Source organism: Delphinus delphis, chromosome 17, assembly GCF_949987515.2.
Source record: "Delphinus delphis chromosome 17, mDelDel1.2, whole genome shotgun sequence".
Taxonomy (NCBI): Eukaryota; Metazoa; Chordata; class Mammalia; order Artiodactyla; family Delphinidae; genus Delphinus; species Delphinus delphis.
This window is the reverse complement of record NC_082699.1, coordinates 48,271,952-48,295,498: the sequence shown is the minus strand read 5'-3', so window position 1 is coordinate 48,295,498 and position 23,547 is coordinate 48,271,952. Positions and strand designations below refer to the sequence as shown.

Sequence of the window (23,547 nt, the reverse complement as noted above, 5' to 3'; positions counted from 1 at the left end):
AAAGGGTAATACTGAATACCTAATCTGTGCCCTGCTGCTTACCAATGTCTGATATTCTATTAGGATTAGATTTTGTATAAATAAAATGTTCCCTTATGAAACATAAATACCCTTGGTGGTGAACACTGAAGCGCTCAGCTTCTAATACCTTAGAATGAATATTTATCAGGTTTTTTTCCAACAAGAAACAAAATACTTAGATTTTTGAAGGTGTTAAGATAGACACCTAGATGAACAGCTCTCAAAATTTTATCTGAGGACCCTGGGGAGGTACATGACATCCTCTCTTTGCCAATTATCAATACATATCTTTGTGAATCTGGATTTTCTTCATATACTTCAACCAACACCACATATTGTAACCGACTGGATGCAGAAGCAGATATGAGAATCCAACTGTCTTCTATTAAGCCAGACATTAAGATTTACAAAGATGAAAACAATGCCACACATTTCACTGTTTTTTTTTTGTTTTGGAAAATAGAGATAACCTGTAATGCATTTTTTTATTTTAAATAAATTTACACATATTTTAAAATTGTTTTAATTTCTAAATGATAAATATCAGTAGCTATGATTCACATAAACAAAAGCTCTTTGGAGTCCTCACCAAATTTTAAGTGTTTTTAAAGGGCCCCTGAGACCAAAAGGTTTGAGAACTCGGTAAGTCTCAGAAGACAGGTCTGGGTGGATGAGCAAGTGCAAGGGTGAGAGGGTTGTGAATACAAGAGTCAAGGGACAGAGGACAGCAATGTGCCTCTTGTCTTGGGACTGGTGTTCCTTGACTGGTACTAAAAGTGGAGAGAGGAAGATGCCGTGCAGTCTCTCTTCATTTTGTTTGTGACCTGTTCTAAACACAGTGGTCATGGCAGCGCAATTTCTGGAAACAGATCTCAAGAATCAAGCAAGTAGAATCTCAAATCCTAAAATTAGTACAGACAACTGTTGATTGTTAAATGAAGTACACTGAAGCTCCTCCTTTTTCTCCAGCGAGGGTACAAAACATTTTTGGAGCTCTCGATTTTGTTTGTTTTGCCAAATGATACAAGATTTGTCATTATTGGGTTTTGCATTGTTTGTTAATAATTTTTTCACCGTTTGCAATACCATTTCCTGGGGGAAAAATCTAAAAGGGGACAAATTGGTAGCGGATAGACGGAAAGACTAAATGTACCTTCAAAGAAATTCATCTTAAATTTTAATATTTACCTACTACGCACTAAGCATTGTGCTAGAGTACACTAGAGTAGAGAGGAAACAGCCTTGAATTTGGAATAAGAAAAATTGTTTCAAACTATTCATTTGTTACACTATCTTGGGTAATTTAACTTGTCTCGTTTTCTTATCTATAAAATATGGATAATAATATTTATCTCACAAGGTTGTTAGAGACGAAAAAGAGATAACCTGTGTCAATTGGACAGCATAGTGCATTGTAGGTCTTCCTTGAATAGCCCGGAGAGTGCATGTAAAGGTCAATGATAATCTAGTAGGGGAGATGAGACGTGTCGACAAACACTTTACAAATACAAGGCGGAAGATCTGACGTGCCAGTGTCACTACAATTGTATTTAGGAAGTGCTACGGAGAGGTAAGGGAAGGAGGAATCACACTTCTTGGGATGGAGAAAGATGTTTAGAGAAATCACGGGTCGCTGAGTGAACCCCTCTCTCACTTCCCGACCCCCGAGGTGTCTCCAGCCCCCCCGGGGGATGTCAGAGCCACCTCCACGCCAGACTGGAAGTGCTCCGCACTCCAACCTTGTCCGGCTCATCGCGGGCACCTTGAGGGTGGGCGTCCAGCCCCAGCTCCCCAGCAGGCATTCCCAGCGACCAGCGGCCGGGGTCTCGGCACTAACCTGCGCCCACCCACTCCGAGCTCCGCGCGGGTTAAGTGGAGGAAGGGAGGAAGGGGTAGGGGAGAGTAACTCCCAAGTTCCCAGCCTCCGAACACCCACTCTCCTCGCTCGCGCAGCCACTCTCCGCCACCCAACACGTCCTCATACAACCCGCAGGGGCAGCCCCGAGACCGCTGACTGCAGCGAAGCGCCGAAGCCGACCCCCACTCCCCAGCCCGGGGGAACCCATCGACCCGCGTTCTCTCGCTCGCTCATCTATTGGCACTGCCTTGCTCCTCCGGCCTCTGTCACGGGGAAAGCGGCCCTGAGACTTAGAAAGTCCAGCGGAGCGCGGGGTGGGAACCAAGGCAGGCGGGCCAGGGGATTGCCGATCGCACGGATGGGCGCGGGTGCCGGCTAGCGCTGTCTGGCGGGTGGCGGCGCCGACTAGCCTATGCGGCGCGTGGCTGGAGCCGCGCGTCCGCCGCCCCCTCACCTCGTACCGGCGCTGGCTACCCCGGCTCCCGGGAGAGCCGTCCCGTGGAGGACTCTCGCGCCGCCCCGGGTGGGAGCCGGCGAGCTGCTGAGGGGGTCCGGAGGGAGGCAGAAAGAAGGAGGGAGCGCGCGCGGGCGGCGGCGGCGACGGCGGCCCCTCCCCCTCCCGCCGCCGCGGAGAGCGCAGGGAGCTGCCGGGGGCTCGGTGGCGGCGGCGTCTGGCCCCAGCTCCTCCTCCGCCTCCGCCTCCACCTCCGCCTCCTCCATCTCCTTCTCGCTCGCTCCATCTGCCGTGGTTATGGCCCGTCGCTGGAGCACAAAAGAGTCTCCGCGGTGGAGGTCTGCGCTGGTCTTGCTTTTCTTCGCCGGGGTGTACGGTAAGTGTCCTGGACCTCGCGCCCCGCTGACTGAACAAAGCTGGGGCGACCCCGGGCCCCGAGGCCTCCAGGACAGGGGGCTCCCCGAGGAACCGGCAGAGACCCCGGCCGCCGGCGGGACAAAGACCCGGCGAGGGTTGGATGTAGCGGAGGGGGTGTCCACACACGAAGATGCTTTGGTCCATTCGTCTGTCTCCAGACCCTCGGGGTTTTGGTGGGTGTTTGGGCGTCCCGGACCCGGGGAGCCCCCTGGGAGCTAGAGGGTGGCGGATGGACTTCCCGACCTGGGCTGGAGGGCCACGGTGGCCGGCTGGTTCCTCGGGGACTCGTAGCCCCTTGAATAACACACACACACAAAGATGTAGGACTGTGGGAGAAAGAAAGGGAGGTCGCCCCCCGCCGCTGGCCGGGACCGTCCTGCCACCCCCAACCCCCCCACCCTGGGCCAGGAAGTTCACTCCTCAGTGGAATTCACACCGCACCGATCCCTCACCTTCCCCACTCCCTGGCAAAGCAGCCCGCTGTTTTCTTCCCATCCCTGCACTTCGGGGGCTCTGCTGATCCCGGGCATGCAGGATCCTGCCCCTTGCTCTGGAGCAGCACGCGGGAGAAGGCCAGAAAATAGTTTCCAGCCCCACCTCAGTCTCTCCCTCTTAGGGCGTACATGTCTGCCCTGACTCCCAGTTCGTTTGGCATTTCATCCATCATTGTCCGCTAATGTTGTCACTGTTGCTTTATTCCAGTCTGTGGGTTGTATTACATATATTCCTTTGAGGTTAAGAGATGGCTGAGGCTATGAGTAAGGACCAAGCTTTACGTAGTACACAGGGGTCAGAACAAGAGCTAAACGGAATTAATTGGAAAGAACATTCATTGCTTGAGAGACTTTGAGTTCCACTTCTGGCTTGACTGTTTTTAGTCATCAGTTTAAAACATTGTATAGTTGTTTCAGAGAACACAGTTAACCTTTACTTTTGGGAGTGGTGCTTTGATTTCTTCAGAAGAAAATAATTAGAAGTTATCATTCTTTGGTAAATTTTACTTCTGAAAAGTCTAAGTCATTTGCCACAAACACTTAATTCCATTAATGGTGGTGGGGATGAAGTTCAGTCAACATGTAATCTACGAGCAAGTATTATCTCTTTTGAAAGCATTTATCTATGGAATTGAATGTCACGGTAACTTTTAAAACCTGAGAAATTACACGAAATGAAGAATTTAATGAACTGAGATCGATATTTACTGCCAACCAAGAAATAGTAGTTTTTCTGTGTGGTTCAGAATGTATTGCTCCCTGACCTGATTAATATATTTTTATTTTTGTTTGGGAGGAGTTGGTCCACATTTGATGTGGTAATTGCCAGTGGTGTGCTTATTTGAACAGAAAACCCAGTGCATGACTTCTGATTGTTAGTTGCATCAAGTGGCTGTGATCCCTACTTGCTTGGTGACTTGTGGGTTTGGGTCTGCACCAGAGATCAATAAGCTATTATGTGTTTCTTCTAGCCTGAAGGTGGGTGTAGCTCTGCTTTAGGTTTGGTGTAATGGCCCAGGAGAGAGCAGAAAGCTAGAGGCATCTTTAATCTAGGGTGATTAAGAGTGTCCAGCTTTGTCCTCTACTATAATCAGAGTTGAGTCTTAGTGATGTGTGATCAGATTGGATAAATAAACAGGTTCTTTTAGCTCTGCTTTCATTAAGAGCTATGTCATTAGTGTTTGAACTAAAATTCTTTTTGCCTCTAGGGATAAGAGGCTGTGAACCCCCGAATTTGTCCTGGTGCATCCTTTTGTACTTGTACACAAAATGACTTTCTGGTAGATGTTTATCAGATATTTATGTTTTGGGAATTTGTGTTTAGTGAGGAATTGTTAGTAGGCAAAGACTGAAGCTCCTTTTTCCAACAGTGTGGGGTCACATTATAAAACTAGCAAGTGATTATGCTAAGGGTTGATATCTCAAGCCACACAGCAAGTTTTAAAGTATAAAGAAAACGGAGGTAGTGAGCCAGGCGGGACACTAAACTGTGAGCAGAGATTAAAGGAACCCTTCGCTCTGCATTTGGGGAAATTCTCTTTATTGCTGCACTTTTTGTCCTCTTCTGTCCTGTGTGGATTTATATTAGAGAAGAAGCAGCTATAATAATAGTGTGTGTGTGGTGGGGGTGTGTGTGCTTTCATAACAATAGTGGGGTTGTTTTACTTGAATATGCAGTAGTTGTGATGAGTGGATGCGTCCTGAGAAGTACCCATCACCTGTTCTGAGCCTTTAGAAAAACTATACACTGTAATTTATGAAACTGTCCCTTATACAGCAAAATGTGTGTTTTTTTCAAAGTGGCTTCAAAACTAATGAGAAACCTTTGTTAATGCAACTGAATATTCAGAGTAACCCTTAACTTAGACCCAGTGAAAAAAATGCAGGTTGATTGGCTGATATTTGGGCAGTTCCAATACCAACCCTTCACAGAGTGACTCTTTCTTATCTATTAAACTGTAATATTAAATGGCTCCAGGTTGTGCCTTGAATCTTTGAAACATTTCAAATACCTTAAAAGTAATCTTTTTATTTTGGTGCTTAGTTTCTTCACATGACCATTTTAGTGGACTGTGTGACTAATAAATGTGACTGTTTTAGTGGAATAGTATGACTGTTTTACTTCCAAGTTACTTTTCTGAATGCCAAAGCCTTATTTGAAACTCTAGATTATGATATGGAATACAGTTAATGTTTTCTAGGAGTAGTTGTTCAAAGACCAACAATTATCTTTCAGGAGCTGCTGTAGCTTAACTGCACCGAATGTTCCTGAGAGTTAGGAGAAGGTAAAGGTTGACCTCTGCCATTGGAAGTTTGAAGGGATAAGAACAGTTAGTGGGGGCAGCTGTGACCTTGCTGGCATGTGTTAGGCCTGCTGTAAGAGGAGAAGGTGCTTCTTCATATCTCACACGGGGATATCTGGCTGTTAAAATGTGTGGAGGTTTTCCAAACCATCTCCTCGTCAGTAGAAGCTGTTAGTCTTGCTCACCTCCCAAGCCATAATTTGATAATTATGGCAGTTCCATTGCTTTATCCTTTTCCACTCTGTTTGTCTCCCAAATCAGTGTTTTCTAATCTTTTTTATTTTTATTTATTGATTTATTTATTTTGCGGTACGCTGGCCTCTCACTGCTGTGGCCTCTCCCGTTGCGGAGCACAGGCTCCGGACGGAAGCGCAGGCTCAGCGGCCATGGCTCACGGGCCCAGCCGCTCCGCGGCATGTGGGATCTTCCCGGACCGGGGCACGAACCCGTGTCCCCTGCATCGGCAGCCGGCCTCTCAACCACTGCGTCACCAGGGAAGCCCTCAAATCTTTTTTAGAAGATTAAAATACCTAGAATACATTTTATATTACTCCCAGTATACAGAACAAAACAAAATTCATGAAATAATCCTTGCTGGTACTACCTGTGATGTACTCTGATGTTTTTTAACCTATTTCACCTCCCTTCTCTCCTGCTTCCTTTCTTCGTGTACTGGTTTGGACTCAATAAAGTAATTTTGGACCCACTTACAGAATACAGTTGTTAGTTTGTAAAAGCACTGCCCTAGATGAAGCCTTAAAATGTAATTTTAAATGTTTGTTGTATTTGTATATCATTTTACAGCAGCCTTGAAGAGTTGTAGGTGGTAAAGTCTTCGGTTACTTGCTGCTAGAGCTTTTGGGAGCAGTAAGAACTCTCCCTGACATGTACTGACTGAACTTATGACAAAAATGTATCTTTAAAGTGGTTTTCAGCTTATTATAGTCAAAAATTCTTTCTGTACACACTGCTGTTCTAGATGTTGTGGAAGCATAGCGTGTTCTTTTTACTCTTGCATCTTATGTCTAATGAGTGAGTCTTTCTCTGTGAATTTTATGGAACTTTCAGCAGGATTTTATAAATTTCCAGTTTAAGGATAGGCTAGAAGTTCCAATTTTAGAAAGGTTGTAGAAATAACTAGAACATGAGAAAAAAAATCTAAACCAGATTCCAATTACTTCTAAAAAAGTCAGCCTTGATTACATAAAATATGTTGAGTAAAACTGAATTAATTGCTTAATATAAACCCTTCCTTGGGTTTAGAATCTAGATTATATCCATATCGTAGGGAGAATATAAAGGCATGCAGCACATTCCACAAAATTCTAGGCGGTTACCAGGCAGAAAGTATTAAATGACCACTCTCAGAGGGGTACCTGTGTTCCAGGGAGAATGTGGAGGAGATCTGAATGATGTATGGTAAATGATTTAGAACGTTCCTAGAAAGTATAATCTCTGAAGAAAACATAAAAATGATGTCAGGCTGAAAAGTGAGCAGCAGTTTAAAAAAATGTTTGGGAAAAAAGGACTTAATTTTTGTGGTTAGAAAATTTAAAGCTTATCAAGAAATTAAGGCAACAATGAGAACTTTTTGTTTTTCTGATGTGAGGCGTTTTTGTATTTGGAGGGTTTTTGTTGTGTTTTTTTTACATCTTATCAATGAAATTACAGTTTAAAGAATGAAAGGTAAAAAGGAGGTAAATACCTTTAATATAGGTGAGATGTATGTAGATTTAAGCAAATAGAAAATGTTTTATTTCAGAATTTCGCAATGAGTACTAATCCTGTTCCTGCTACAGGTCTTTATAGGTAAATGAAGGTTGTTCTAAACTTAGGAATTGAGGTTGAATTAATGATTTCTAATTTCTCAGGTTATCTTTCCCTCCCATTTCTTGGTTTCTCTTCATTTTCTCCTCACTCCACCCTGTCCTTTGTGGGAGGGGTGAGTAAGATGTATACTACTTATTCTCCATTTTCTAAGGTGTAGGATTGGATTAGATCCTACAAATACAAGTTACCAATTTGTCTGTTCAGATGCATGTCATTAGTCCTTTTAAGTAGATGCAACAGTAGATGTGTATATAGATAGATAGGTCTGTCTGCCTGTCTATCTATCTCTAGTTTCAATATGAAATTAGCTTAGGGAATTCTGTCTAAACTATAGAAGGAAGGGAAGGAAACTAACATTTACTCAATTAAGTTCAGATACTGTGGTTGGTCTTCATTCATAGTCTGTTAATATTTATTAGGTCTTATTTAGAAATCCTACAAGGTATTTATTCCTTTTTTTATGGAAGAGAAAAATTGAAGCTCAGAGAAGTTGTCACTTATCTAAGATCAAAGCACTAGGAAGTAGTACAGCCAGGACCACAACCTAATCCTGTCTCTCTCTTCACTCTTCCATTCATTTAGCAAATATTTGTCGAGCGCTTGCTTACGTCTGGCACTATGTAAGGCACGACAGCCTGGTGGAGGTGGTTTCTGCCCTCGTGAAACTTCCAGTCTAGTGAATAACTTGTAGTAAGTGCTTTAACAAAAAACAAACGGGAGACAGCAAAGTGAATACCAGGCACAGAGTAGTTAGAGGAAGCCTTCCTTGTAGAGGAGAATGAAAGACCTGAAGGACAGCTAACCATGTTATGACTGGGATAAGAGAGCCTTGCACATGGGAGCAACACGTGAAAGACCCAGAATTAGGAAAAAGCTGATGTGGAAGAGCTGGTGTGTTGCAGTTAAACAAATAAAATCAGTAGCCGGAGCACAGTGGTCGTAAGAGTGACAAGGTGAGGCTAGAATCTTAGGCAGGGACTCAGGGCTTTGGAAACTATGGTAAAGAGTTTGGGTTTAAGTGTAATTGTTGACACAGTTTAAATGCTGTAGTGTGATCTTTGTTTTGAAACAGTCGCTTTTGCCCCTGTGTGGATTGTTGAGAAGTAGGCAAGAGCAGAGGTGGGATGATAGGTTTCGGCTGTAATGCAGGTGAGAGACACTGAGGTGGCAGCAGTGGAGGTGGAAAGAAGAGTATGGATTGCCCCTTTGATAGGGAAGGAAGGGGTGCTTCCTCTCTCGTCACAAGAGGTTAAGGAGGAAAATATTAGTTCAAGTGGACTTAGGTCTGTAGGTTTTGTAGTAGGATGATGGAGAATTCTCAAAGTGATATGAGATCATCAGGTGAGAGTGAAGAAAAGGGCTGAGAGGTTGTGGGTGATTTCTGTTTTCATAATTCAGTAAATCAGTTTAGACCCTTAGGAAGTTAAGTTTCTGTTTATTTTAATCTAGAAAAGAGAAGGTTAAGAATACTCAGTTCAAGAAGGGATATTGTGTGTGAATAGTTGTATAGCATATGACACTAAGGAGTGGGGATTTAAGTTACAAGGGGGGAGGCTTAAGAAGGGTTCTGTGGAGAACTCAGTTCTAAGGACTGTTCATTTTTGTGGATGAAATAAGTACAGAACAAAACTTTCTACAGTGTTTTAAGAGTATTTAAGGCAAAAAGGAAAGGGTGGAATAAAAGTTAGATTTCAAGGACTTTTTGCCCAAGTTAAATGCTTTCTACTAAGTGATCAATTAAAGATTGCTCTATGTCTTAGAAGAGTCAAGAATGCATTGGCGGGGTTTCCCTGGTGGCGCAGTGGTTGAGGGTCCGCCTGCCGATGCAGGGGATACGGGTTCGTGCCCCGGTCTGGGAGGATCCCACATGCCGCGGAGCGGCTGGGCCCGTGAGCCATGGCTGCTGGGCCTGCGCGTCCGGAGCCTGTGCTCTGCAACGGGAGAGGCCACAGCAGTGAGAGGCCCGCGTACCGCAAAAAAAAAAAAAAAAAAAAAAAAAAGAATGCATTGGCAGATTAGAGAACTTCAAACATTTTTGGAAAAATAAAGTGACCTTTTACCTTTCTTCCCTGGATTGAATAGTTTATTTACAGAATATATAACTTTAGAAGGTCCCAAAACTTCAAAGTAAATGAAGCCAACTGAACAGTTTTCTAGTTCTCTCAAATACTTTATAACTCACTGCCCTGCCCTGCTAGTATCAGTTTGGTGAAGAAGTGAAATCGTTTTACATTCATGTTTTTACCATTGAATGAGAGTAACTTCATACTTACCTTTAATTCACTTGAATTTCAGTTTTTAGAGATGGGATTTGGTGTTAATCTTTTCATATCGAGGTTAAATGGAGCACAGTGGGATGTGTCGTAGTTGGAATTTACCGTTCAGATGTAATTATCTGACTTAATTTCATTGATTGTTAAAGTATCTTATAGGTTTGAATAAGTTGGAGAAGACATGAATCTTTTATCTGGCATATTCTGAAATAGAATTCAGTTTCTTGGAATTATTATTGCCTGTTCTAGTGATACTAAAATCTTTTACCAAGAGTTAGAATACAGAACTCCTTTACAAAAAGATGCTTTTCTTAAATCCTCAAAATAACTCTGAGGTAGGTATTATTAGAAGAAACTGAAGCTTTGAGAGTAGTGATTTTGCCTAAGGTTTGCGTCTCTCTGCTGCTGTTCTCTTCATGTAAAGGCTCGTTAGTTTTTAATTTGTGTTATTGTAACAGCCCCAACTTGACTCTAGTCCTTATTCACTCACATCACACAGAGGAGCAGCAGAGTGACTCTTCTAAAGTGAGGATATGATTATGTAACTTTCTTGCTTAAAACCAATAGTTCCCTATTCTTAAAATAGAAGCATCACTAGGCCCTTCACGATGTAGCTAGTTTTTCCCTTTCTTGTCTCTTGTCACTCCCTCCACCATGCCCTTCTCCTCCACCGTGTTTGTGCCATACTGAACACGTTTCTCTTGTCTCCTGGCCTTTGCACACACTGTTCTCCCTGCCTGGTTTTACCTTCCTCCACCACTTTCTTCACTAGGCTAACTCCTGCCATCCTTCAGCTTTCCTTTACATATTACCTCCTTTGGGAAGTCTTTTCTGGTTCTTCAAAACTAGGTGCCTGTCTCCTAAGCATCTCAGACTGTTCTTAGTATGCACACTTGGTATTTTCCTGTTTTACCTCTCTATATTCCCCCCGGAGCATCGCTGCCTACCAGATACATATTGTGAGCCTCAAATGTAAGTCATATACATAGTTTTAAATTTTGTAGTAGCCGAATTAAAAATTTTAAAAAAGCAGGTGAGATTAATGTTAGTAATGTATTTAACCTGATATATCTAAGATATTATCATTTTGACATGTAACCAATACAAAATTATTAATGAAATATTCTGCATTATGTTTTTCATACTAAGTCTTCAAAATCCAGTGTAAATTTTTTTTTTTTTTTTTTTTTTTTTTGGCTGCCTTGGGTCTTTGTTGCTGTGCACGGGCTTTCTCTAGTTGCGGTGAGTGGGGGCTACTCCTCGTTGCGGTGCGCGGGCTTCTCACTGCGGTGGCTTCTCTTGTTGCAGAGCACGGGCTCTAGGCGCCCAGGCTTCAGGAGTTGTGGCTCGCAGGCTCTGGAGCGCAGGCTCAGTAGTTGTGGCTCACGGGCTTAGTTGCTCTGCGGCATGTGGGATCTTCCCGGACCAGGGCTCAAACCCGTGTCCCCTGCATTGGCAGGTGGATTCCTAAACACTGCGCCACCAGGGAAGCCCTCTAGTGTAGGTTTTATTCTTACAGCTCATCTCAGTTAGACTAACCACATTTCAAATGCTTAATAGCCACTTTGAAAACAGTCAGTATCTATTAAGGCTGAGTGTAAACATGCCCTGTGATCCAGCAGTTCTGCTCCTGGTATAAACTCAACAGAAGTGGGGACGTCACGTGCGTCAGAAGACACGTACAAGGATATTCATAGCATCCTTGCTTGTTTTAATTCCAGATTAGAAAGAGCCCATATGTCCATCAGCGATAGACTAGATGAATAAATTATGGTATATGGTATATTCACATAAGGGAAAACCGTACAGCAGCAGTTCTCAAACTTTTGGGACGCAGGGCTCCACAGTTCTTGGGGGATCCAAAGAATGTTTTTTGTGTGACAGATATATATGTTTTTAAATATGGTAAATTAAAGTTGAGAGATTGTTAAAATATTTATTAACCCATTTAAAATGACAAGAAACCAACCCCATTACGTGTGACCTTAAGTAGCATACGTTTTAAAAATATGTAAAATGACCACTAAAATTTCCAAAAAAAAAAGTTTCGTAAGAAGGATGGCGTTGCTATACATTTTTGCAAATCACTGTAATGTCTGGCTTAATAGAAGACAGCTGATTTCTCATGTCTGCTTCTGCAGTCAGTCTGCTGTGACATGTTTTGCTTGAAGTATAAGAAAGAAATCTGGCTTCACATAGATAATTGTAAAGGGAGAAGAATTTTAGTAGCCTTTTCAGATAAATGTGAATATTCTTTGATGCTACACCAGAACTTGACAAGTAGTTTTTTAAAGTTCAGTTGCAATGTGGAATCTGAAATCAGTGAGCTTTCTGTATTCTATTAAACTCTGAAAGGGTGTTGGGAATTCCCAAGAGTCCACTGACCACATTTTGAGAACAAGGTGCTCTCATTACAAGGTAATGGAAAAGAACAAATTTTAAAAAAATAAGGAAAAAAACCCCAAAGTACCGCTGCAGGTAGGGTGGGTAAATTTCACATGTTGATCAAAACATGTTAGGCACACAATTATAGCTACCGTATGAGTACAGTGTTAGAAGTTAGACTAATGTAGGAGAGCAGTTGCCTCTTGGGGTTGGGCGGGGGTGGGGGTAGTGATTGAGATGGGTACCATGGAAGCTTCTGGACTGCTGGTCAAATCTATATCTTGACCTAAGCGGTGGTTTACACAGATATGGGTTTTGGGGGTGATAACTCATGGAACTATAAACTTGCAATTAGTGCATTTTTGTATGTATATTTCAAATAAAAGTTTTTAAGTAATAACTTTGGAAAAAAAAGAATAGAATAATGTTGAATAATAGTATCCATAGAAGGTTTTCTGATAACGTAGATTCTCTCTAGTGTTTGCATTTAGTTTTTGTTCTTTTTTGCTTGATTTTTTGCCATTGTGTTTGATAATTAAAAACAATTTTAAAACTTTGTACTTTGGAAATTTCAAGCATATTCAAAAGTAGAGACACTAGTATAATTAACCTGATATACCCAACATCCAGCTTCAACAAGTGATCATTATATGGCCAGCCTTGTTTTATCCACTCCTCCACCCACTCCCTAAACGCAAATGATTTTGAAACAAATCCCAAGTACCTAATCTAATAATATTTCAGTATGTATCTCTAAGATGTGAAGGCTTCAAAAAACAAACCTTAAGTCCAATACCACTATCACACTTAAAAAGTTAACAGTTCCTAATTATCATTACATATCTAGCCATATACACATTGCCCTGGCTGTCATATAAACATGAAGTTTTAGAAACTCTTTGGATCAGGATCCAGATAAGGTCCATACTCTGCAGTCGATATCTGTTAAGCCTTTAGTTTTAATGGTTCCCATCCCCTTTCTTTCAAAATTTTAAGTGTGATGTTTGCTATAGGTTTCTGATATTCTTAATCAAATTGGAGCTATTACATGAGTTCCTGTATACAATAAGTTTTTGAGATTAGATATTTAATTTTGACACATAAGTGTTTTCATTTCTAAGATGATCGTAAGTTATCTGTGAGGGCCAGAATTATGTGAGGGAATCATACCTAGCATCATGCCAGACAGTATTTGTTGAATAAATGAATTCGTTTATCCACGAATGGAGTAAATTACATTCATATGATTCCTTATGTTGAACTACTTTTGCATTTATGGGATAGACCACAACAAGTTGGTAACGATATATTATCTTTTTTTTTTTTTTTTTTTTTTTTGTGGTACGCGGGCCTCTCACTGTTGTGGCCTCTCCCATTGCAGAGCACAGGCTCTGGACGCACAGACTCAGCGGTCATGGCTCACGGGCCCAGCCGCTCCGCGGCATGTGGGATCCTCCCAGACCGGGGCACAAACCAGTGTCCCCTGCATCGGCAGGCGGACTCTCAACCACTGCGCCACCAGGGAAGCCCACGATATATTATCTTTTAATCTGCTGGAATACATTGACTAATTTTCTTAAGACTTTGTGTTTGTATCTATGAAATCAGTCTGTAGTTACTGCCAGCTTTCTAACTCCCTGCACCCCTTTTCGTTCTCTCTCCTGTGACCTGATTTCCTCCCTCCTCTTCCCAATTTTCATATCTGTTGATCTGTTCTTTTAGACACACTTATAATCCATACACCTTTTAAAATTGATTTCAGTGGTCAAGACCAGTGCAAAAAAATTTACTGTTCCAGTTGTGATTATTTTGCCTTTTCAGGTTAGGGAAGGAGACCTGTATAGCTACAGTTACAATAAGAAAGCAAAAATAAACAGCCTTGTCCCGCTGACAGGAGAAATGTTTTCATTCCTAGTGAGGATAAATTTTGTTTCACTAAGCAAGGTAATACAGATGAGCCTGTCAGAAGTAAATCCCTTCTTATGAATGGGCCTTATAACCAAAGAAGCATATAAGATACCTTAGTGGAAATGGACTGGTTGTATGAGCAGTAGAATTCTTGTCTGAAGGAGGCATCTGTGGAGTAAAATGGAGATGCTAAATGAAGACTGAGCTCAAGTCCAGGGGAAGGACCACTGTGTTCTGCCAGATGGGCACTTCTAGTCTGTTGGGGGTGATTATACTTTAAGACCACACTTATTTGCTCAAAAGGTAGCAGCCATAGCATTAACCAAAATATGGCCCCAGTACTATGGAAGGTATGACCTTGTGTTTCCACTGACATGATTACTTGTACGTAAGACTATTCACGCTGTTAAAGAGGGTAGGAGATAGAGGGGGAGCCTCCTATTTGTGCAGCTGGAGTGGAATCACTACACACAGTTTAGGTTCTGATGTCAGTGAGTAAGGCTAAAGTATAGTTCTTTTAAAACTCTCTGAAATCATCTTCAAGTACAGTATACATGTTTTACAATATTCAGTGCTGAACAGCATACTTTCATTAAGTACAAAACATCCAGTTTTCTCTCTAGCGTTGGTACAGAAGTTTTTTGAGCACCAGATAAAATGGTTGTATTTAGGGGCCATATGAAAACTATGAGTGAGCACAGATAAAATTGCATAAATTCAGTATGAATAGGATTCAACTCCACATTACTTCTTCCACTGCATTACAGTAAGGAACTGAGTGCTGGATTTGATTGAAGTATGTGGGTGTTACAGAGAATTCGAATTAGGATACATGATTTATCCCCGCTTTTTATTTTGTGTATTTTTTAAAAATTTATTCTTTTGTTCCCTGACCTAAGTAGGGGGCTTGCCACAACAAAATTTAAAATAATAGAAGTTACGGTTTTTTATAGGTTTTTTAGAACTCTACCCTGCAACTATAAGGGCATGGTACTTTTGGGGAGTAACTTTATCTTTTCAATTTCTACCTCTTTGAGCCAATTTTGTTAAAAATACTAAGTCATATTTTCCTAGAATATTGTAATTTCATTTCTATTTCCACATTTGCTTTAAAGTTGTAAGTAATGTGCTCTCAAAAATATTTTCTACATGTGATTATATCACGTTTGTCATTCCTAATACCTGTCTGTCATTCTTTTCTTGAACACACTTATCACAGTTTTCTCTATTTTAGGTTTTCTTAAAGAATCAGCTCTTGGTTTTATGGTCTACTAATTTTCTTGTTTTCTATGTGATTAATTTCTTTGCACTTTTTTTTTGTTTATTTTGTTGTTTTTCTAGCTTTTAAGATGATTGTTTAGTTTGTTAATCTTTTCATTTTTATTTTTAAAGATATACAGTAGAATTAATTCTTTTTCCCTTTGGTGTTCAGGTCTGTGAATGTTAACACATTACAGATTTGTGTAGCTACCGTGCAAATCAGGATACATCACCCGAAAAAACTCACTCCTGCTATCTTTTATAGTCACATCCTCTCCCCACCCATAATCTCAGATAACCACCCATCTATTTTTCATTACTATAGTTTTGTCTTTTTCAAATAAATAGAAGTGTACAGTGTGTAACCTTTTGAGACTGGCTTCCCTTGCTCAGCTTAGTCTTTGCGATCATCCACACTGTTGCACAGGACAACAGTTTATTATTGCTGATCAATATGCCATTTTGTATGGATGCACCACAGTCGGTCACTTCACCTGGTGAAGGACATTTGAGTTGTTAACACCTTTTGGCTATTTAATTAATTATCTGTGAACATTCCTATATGGGTTTTTGTGGAGATATGCTTTATTTCTCTAGGATAAATAATTAGGAGTAGGGTTGCTGGGTCATAAGTTATACACATATGCTTAACTTTATAAGAAACTGCCAAACCATTTTCCACAGTGGCTGTACCAGTTTGCATTCTCACTGGCAACGTGTGCAAGTTCCAGTGGCTCTGCATCCTTGCTGGCACTTAGTGTTGTCAGTATTTTCTGTTTTTGTCATTCTGTTAGGTAAATAGCAGTATCTCATCTGATGTGAATTTGCATTTTTTAAAATGACTAATGATGACATCTTTTCATATACTTTTTTTTGCCATCTTTGTATCCCCTTGGATGAAGTATTTAAGTCCATTGCACATTTTTGGCTTGGTTGTTTATTTTTTAACTGTTAAATTTTGAGAGTTTTTATATCTATATAGATATCAATACACACACAAACACACCCACACACACCCAGCTGTATAGCTTGTCTTTTTATTCTCTTGACAGTGGCCTTGGCAAAACAGAAGTTTTTTTAATTGATAAAATTCAATTTATCAATTTTTTATTTTATAAATTATATTTTTGGTATCAAGAAAACCCCACAACCCAATCAAAATATGGGCAGAGCACCTAAATAAACATTTCTCCAAAGAAAACATACAGATGGCCAACAGGCACATGAAAAGATGCTCAGTGTTGCTAATTATTAGAGAAATGCAAATCAAAACTACAATGAGGTATCTGCCACCTTACTCCACTCAGAATGGCCATCATCAAAAAGTCTACAAACAATAAATGCTGGACAGGGTGTGAAGAAACGGGAACCCTCCTACACTGTTGGTGGGAATGTAAATTGGTGCAGCCACTGGAGGACAGCCTGGAGGTCCTTAAAAAACTAAAAACAGAGTTACCATATGATCCAGCAATCCTACTCCTGGGCATAGTTCCAGAAAAGACAAAAACTCTAATTTGAAAAGATACATGCACCCCAGTATTCATAGCAGCACTATTTACAATATACACGACATGGAAACAGCCTAAATGTCCATCAACAGATGAATGGATAAAGAAGATGTGGTGTGTGTGTGTGTGTGTGTGTGTGCGCGCGTGCGTGTATTTATAATGGAATATTACTCGGCCATAAAAAAGAATGAAATAATGCCATTTACAGCAACATGGATGGACCTAGAGATTATCATACTAAGTGAAGCAAATCAGGCAGAGAAAGACAAATATCATATGATATCACTTATATGTGGAATCTAAAAAAATGATACAAGTGAACTTATTTACAGACCATATATACACACAGACATAGAAAACAAAAAAGATGTTAAAATACTTCCCCCAATTAATTACAGTAAAATTTGCATCCTCATTCTCAGCAATTATTTTGATTCCTTAAGTTTTATTCTCCCTCTCCCTTATCATTTTCTTTGTCCCATGACAGTTTTCTTGAAGTCTTTAATTGGATTGATATTTCTATTTTGCTGAAGTACATTCTTGTATATTATCCCCCCCTTAAGAAATATGTAGTGGTTGTATGTATTCTTAGGTGTGCACAGTTGAAATTGTTTCTTTATTTTGCCATCACACTTGAACAATGGTTTGGCTGGGTATAGAATTCCAGGTTCCAATATTTTCTGTTCAGAATTCTGTGTATGTTACTTTATCATCTTGTAACTTTAAGTTCCCATTTTGATTGTAATTCCTTTGTTCCTTTGGAAGCTTATCATGAATTTCTTTTTATCTTTGGAGTTTACCATTTTCACCCCTGTGTATCTTCAGTCATTGTTAGTATCTTCAGTCATTGTTACTGTTTGGTATTTGGTGGGCATTTTATCTGAACATATCTAGTTGTATGTTCTAAAGATACTTTTCTAAAATACATGTGCATGTACATATATGTGTGTGAATATATGCACATAGGTATATATATATATATATATCGTGTGTATGTGTGTATATGTATGTATACCTACGTATATGTGTTTTAAATGCCTTTTATCCTATGTTCTCTACTTTTAAAACTCCCGTTAAGTGAATAGTAGATATCCTGGCCGTATCTTTTTTCTCTCTTAGTTTTATATCCTTGTCTTTTTATTCTAGAATTTAAAGATTCTTCAATTTGGTCTTCTAAGTTGTAATTTTCTACAATATAATTGTCTATAATATAGAATTGTCTCATTCTTCAGCTTAGTCTTATAAGTTATAATTGTTGTACATATGTAAAATAGTTGCCTTTACAAATACTTTTTCCTTTTTATAATGACAGTTTTTTTTCATTTAGCAGTGGAACTGATTTGTGTCTTTGTTACCTCTCCCACAAATTCTCTTACTCTCTACCTGCCCTTTCCCTACTTGCTCCCCCGCTCGTGAGAATATGGTAAGAACTGTACGTAGGTCCTTTCCTTAGAAACTAATCTACATATGCACAGTCACAGAAAATGTTGTATGTGATAATGTGTGATTCCAGAACTCCTTAAAACTCATTCATGATCCCTCATAGTGCTGTTCTTGAACCAGCTGCATTGGTACTACCTAAGAAGCTTGTTAGAAATGCAGACTCTCAGACCCTGCCCCAGATACTGAATTAGACTCTCCATTTTAACAAGATCCCCAGGTGATTTCTTTCATATTCAAGTTTGAGAAGGACTGCTGTGGGAGGTTAGAAACCTTTGTAGTTGTGGTGTATATGATCTATATTGATTGCTTTATTTTCTGTATCTGTGAGCTTGGAAATATATATACACACACGCATATATATATATTTAGATTCCACATATGAGAGATATCATATGGTATTTGTCTTTCTCTGTCTGACCTCTCTCACTTAGCATAATGCCCCCAGGTCCATCCATGTCACAAAAGGCAAGATTTCATTTTTTATGGCTGAATATTATTCTGTCATATATATGTAATATATATACTACAATTTCTTTATCCATTTATTCATTGATAGACATTTAGTTGTTTCCATATCTTGAATATTGTAAATGCTGCAGTGAACATGGGAGTGAGTGTATCTTTTAGTGTTAGTGTTTTCATTTTCTTCAGATAAATGCCCAGAAGTGGAATTGAATAGATCATATGGTAGTTCTAATTTTAATCTTTTGAGGAACCTCCATACTGTTTTCCATAGTGGCTGCACCAATTTACATTCCCACCAACAGCACACAAGGGTTCCCTTTCTCCACATCCTCACCAACACTTATTTCTAGTCTTTTTGGTGAGAGCCATTCTGACAGGTTTGAGGTGATATCTCATTGTGGTTTTTAATTTGCATTTCCCTGATGATTAATGAGGTTGAGCATCTTGTCATGTACCTGTTGGCCATCTGTATGTCTTCTTTGAAAAAATGTCTATTCAGATGCTCTGCCCATTTTGTAGTCTGAGTGTTTGGTTTGTTTTGCTATTGAGTTGTTTGAGTTTTTTATATATTTTGGATATTGGCCCCTTATCAAATATATGATTTGCAAATATTTTCTCCCGTTTAATAGACTGCCTTTTCATTCTATTGATGATTTCCTTTGCTGTATGGAAACTTTTTAGTTTGATATAGTCCTGCTTCTTTATTTTTGCTTTTGTTGCTTTTGCTTTTGATGCCAAATTCAAAAATTGTCACCAAGACCTGTGTCAGGGAGCTTACTGCCTGTGTTGTCTTTTAGGAGTTTTATGGTTTCAGGTCTTATGTTCAAGTCTTTAATTCATTTTGAGTTAATTTTTGTGTATGGTGTAAAGATAGAGGTCCATTTTCATTTTTTTGCTTGTGGCTATTCAGTTTTCCAAACACCATTTATTGAGGAGACTATCCTTTACTCATTGTATATTCTTGGCTCCTTTGTTGTAAATTAATTGACCGTACATGTGTGGGTTTATTTCTGGCTATTTTGTTCCATTGATGTATGTGTCTGTTTTTATGCCAATACCACACTGTTTTAATTACTATAGCTTTGTAATATAGTTTGAAATCAAGGTGCATGATGCCTCCAGCTTTGTTGTTCTTTCTTGAGATTGCTTTATCGTTTGTTTGTTTGTTTTTAGGATATTATGTCTGGCATCAGAGGCACTTGAAAAAGAATCGTGTCATCAGAGGCACTTGAAAAAGAAGTGTCATCAGAGGCACTTTAAAAAGAATCGTACCTTGATCACCCAAATTGTGCATAGCTAATTAAAGTAGGAATATTTTGAAATAGTCACAAAACAATACAGTATTTGAATAGTAAACTGTGCTTTACAAAGTAGTAGGAGACAAGGAGGGATCAATTTATAAACTCATTTTTGTAACAATAGCAAACATACAGCAGTTACTATGTATTAGGCAGTGTTCTAATCACTGTGTGTTTGTGTATGTATATATACACACACACACTCATTTACTTCTCATAGCAACCCTGTCAACTTAGATACTATTATTATTTCCACTTTACATATAAGGAATCAGAGACACAGAGAAGTTAAGTATTTTAGCAAAGGTCACATAATTAGTAAGTGGAAGAGCTTGTATTTGAACCCACAAAGAATTGGTGCTCTTAACCATTACACTATGCTGCTTTGTAGTTTTACCCTGAGACTTCCCTAAACTCAATGCAGCTTATATGCAAACTGATTAATTCCTGATATATTTGCTTTTTTAAATTCATTACTAGAACTCATCTGCTTGTGATGCTGATAGATGAGCCACAGATGCCAGATCATTAGTGTTTTCTGAATTAATTTTGGTTTGCTATTAATTGAGATTTCTAAATGGCAAGATGCTGGATTATTTGATTTTATGCTGTGTGCCCTCAAGGTTTGTTGTGAGCATTTTGAATAACTTATGCAAATACTTTCTATATAAAATGTTAATTTTCTTTCTTTCTCAGTAGATAGACAAAAGATAATTTATAGAAATAGTAATTGGATAGCTAATAAAATTAGAAACAAAAATTAACTTCACAAAGAAATGCAAATAGATACCACATACTAATTTAGTAAATATGTAAAAGTCAAACTGTTCTGTTAAGTGTTCAAAGTGTTCAATAAAGGCATACAAATCAAAATGCGGTTAGGGCGCAATGAAATAAGCGTTCATACTTGACTAGTAGAAATGGTATCTTTGGCTGATGGGTTTATTAGCATTACTTGACATATATCTTGGGCATTTTTCCATATCACTTTTTCTTCATAAACTGTTTCCCTAGTGGTGACCGTTAGATGTTCACAGTTTTGTTCACATTTATAAATACTGTAATTGACATGCTTTCGTTAATTTTTATCTTAACTTTTAAATTATTTCCCTTATGGTTAAGTCATAAAAGTGGAGTTACTGGGTCAGAGATTGGAGTATTTTCAAAGCTCTCAATAAAAATAGTACCTGATTGTTAGAGAGTGCTTACCGTATGCTAATCATTGCTTTTAATGCCATATATATGTAAATTCATTTAATCTTTATATTAAAACTGTGAGATGGACGCTGTTTTAATTCCAGTTTACAGAAAACTCAGCCATAGAGGAATTTAAATAATTTCTTAAGGTCACACAGTTAGAGTTAGGGTTTGTTTTCCAGAAAGAGTATACTACTTTACTTCTGCCCATGAATTCAAGACTATATATATATTTTTTTTAATTAATTAATTAATTTTTGGCTGCTTTGGGTCTTCGTCACTGCACGCGGGCGTTCTCTAGTTGCAGCGAGCAGGGGCTACTCTTTGTTGCCGTGTGCTGGCTTCTCATTGCAGTGGCTTCTTTTGTTGCGGAGCATGGGCTCGAGGTGCATGGGCTTCAGTAATTGTGGCACATGGGCTCAGTAGTTGTGGCTCGCGGGCTCTAGAGCTCAGGCTCAGTAGTTGTGGAGCACGGGCTTAGTTGCTCTGCGGCATGTGGGATCTTCGTGGACCAGGGCTCGATCCTGTGTCCCGTGCATAGGCAGGCGGATTCTTAACCACTCCGCCACCAGGGAAGTCCCAAGATTATATATTGTTTATACCCTCGTCAGTGACATGTTGTAATAACAGCACAATAGCGTTGAGCACAGCTGGAACTCTGTCATCGTAAATACCATTCCTCATTGAAAGGATGCAAGGGTCATGGGTGAATGACTGATTTCAGTCTGGGGCAGAAAATACCAAAAGATGAGCCTGGGACATTCTGTTGTATCAAAAAGCAAGGAACTCTCCAAGATTAGTTAGTGGTGCATGCCAAAAGGACACAGGGACCAATATAAAGAGGCTCCCATTGGCCAAAGATGAGAGAACTTAAGTATCAGAAAGAGTAATAAAGATAGCTGGTTGAATATAGAAAACTCCTTGGTTCATAACAACAGACTTGTAATAAGAAACACACACACACACACATCACTTCAACAAGTTACCAGATAGCAGTGGTAACAAATAGGGCATTAACTCCTACTCTGAAAATAAACAATTATAAGGAAAGAATTAAGCATTTATCCTCCCTTTTTTCTGTATGAACTGTGTTTCAGGGTAAGTAAATAACATTTATTGAGGGAGAGTTCTTTGCAGAAGTTCAGCTAATGAATGTATAAAGAATGGCAGGATTAGAAAATTATTTTTCCACCCCTAATGAGATAATTTATTCAGGCTATGATCATCAATAAGTGAAACTATTAGACAAATGGTTGTGTGGGAAGTTACAGTAAAGGGATCAGACTGCCCTATCTGGACCTATTGATTAATCTCAGACTTATAAAAAATAGGGCAAGCAGATAGTGAGCCTGCAGGGATACATATAAAGCAGGCAGCACCAGCTCTGAAGAAGAATTCCAGCCAAAAATGTTGAACCTGCATGAAATCAAGCTTCTGCAGCAGGAGCTGACAAACTATGGCCTTTGAGCCAAATCCAGCCCACTGCATGTTTTTTGTTTTGTCTTTTTCATAATGTTTTATTGAAACACAGCCACTCTGATGCATTTAAGTCTTTTTTTAAAATTTATTTACTTAATTAATTTATTTTTGGCTGCGTTGGGTCTTCGTTGCTGTGCACGGGCTTTCTCTAGTTGCGGTGAGCGGGGGCTACTCTTCTTTGCGGTGCCCGGGCTTCTCATTGTGGTGGCTTCTCTTGTTGCAGGCTTCAGTAGTTGTGGCATGCAGGCTCTAGAGCGCAGCTCAGTAGTTGTGGCGCACGGGCTTAGTTGCTCCGCGGCATGTGGGATCTTCCTGGACCAGGGCTCTGCATTGTGTCCCCTGCATTGGCAGGCGGATTCTTAACCATTGCGCCACCAGGGAAGCCCCTGCACTTAAGTCTTGTCTATGGCTCCTTTCACGTTACAGTGACAGAGCTGAGTAGTTGTGACAGAGACCATATGGCCCACAAAGCCTAAAATATTTATTATCTGGCCTTTTACAGAAAAAGTTTGCTGACCCTTGAGCTAGATGAACAAAGTTAAGTGACACCAAAAGGAAGTGACACCACAGAATATGGGCTTCTTACAGGACAACTGATCTGGTTTCTGTAACAAGTCAGTGAAATGGAAAATAAGGGAGTATCACTGTGGGTTAAGAGAGACTTAAATACTCTCACCAAAGGAAATGTGGAGACATTGTAAAAAGTCATTTATGGGACGACCGGGGAAACCTGATTATGACCTGGCTATATTAAATGATATCAAGAATTACTATTAATTTTGTTAAAATAGGAGCATTGTAGTTGGTAAGAGAATGTTTATATTTTTAGAGATGCATATTGAAGTTTATAGAGGTGAAATGATATGTGGCATGTACTTTAACATGCTTCACAAAAAGAAAAAAAGAAAGTAAGTAAATACCAAAAGCAGGAGTCAAACTCAAGACTCTGATGTC

At 39.7% G+C, this 23,547-nt stretch overlaps 1 protein-coding gene across 2 annotated transcripts in view; it reads left to right on the top strand.

Moving 5' to 3' along the window:
* Window positions 1–2,432: 2,432 nt before the first annotated feature.
* The window catches only part of LRP12 (LDL receptor related protein 12), an 84,107-nt gene continuing 62,992 nt past the window's right edge, over window positions 2,433–23,547 (top strand). The window contains exon 1 of one of the 2 annotated variants that reach the window (XM_059995050.1): window positions 2,433–2,709. In XM_059995050.1, the coding sequence (XP_059851033.1) occupies window positions 2,631–2,709 (79 nt within the window). In that variant the 5' untranslated portion in view covers window positions 2,433–2,630. The remainder of the gene's footprint in view (window positions 2,710–23,547) is intronic. The other variant, XM_059995049.1, reaches the window with a different exon arrangement.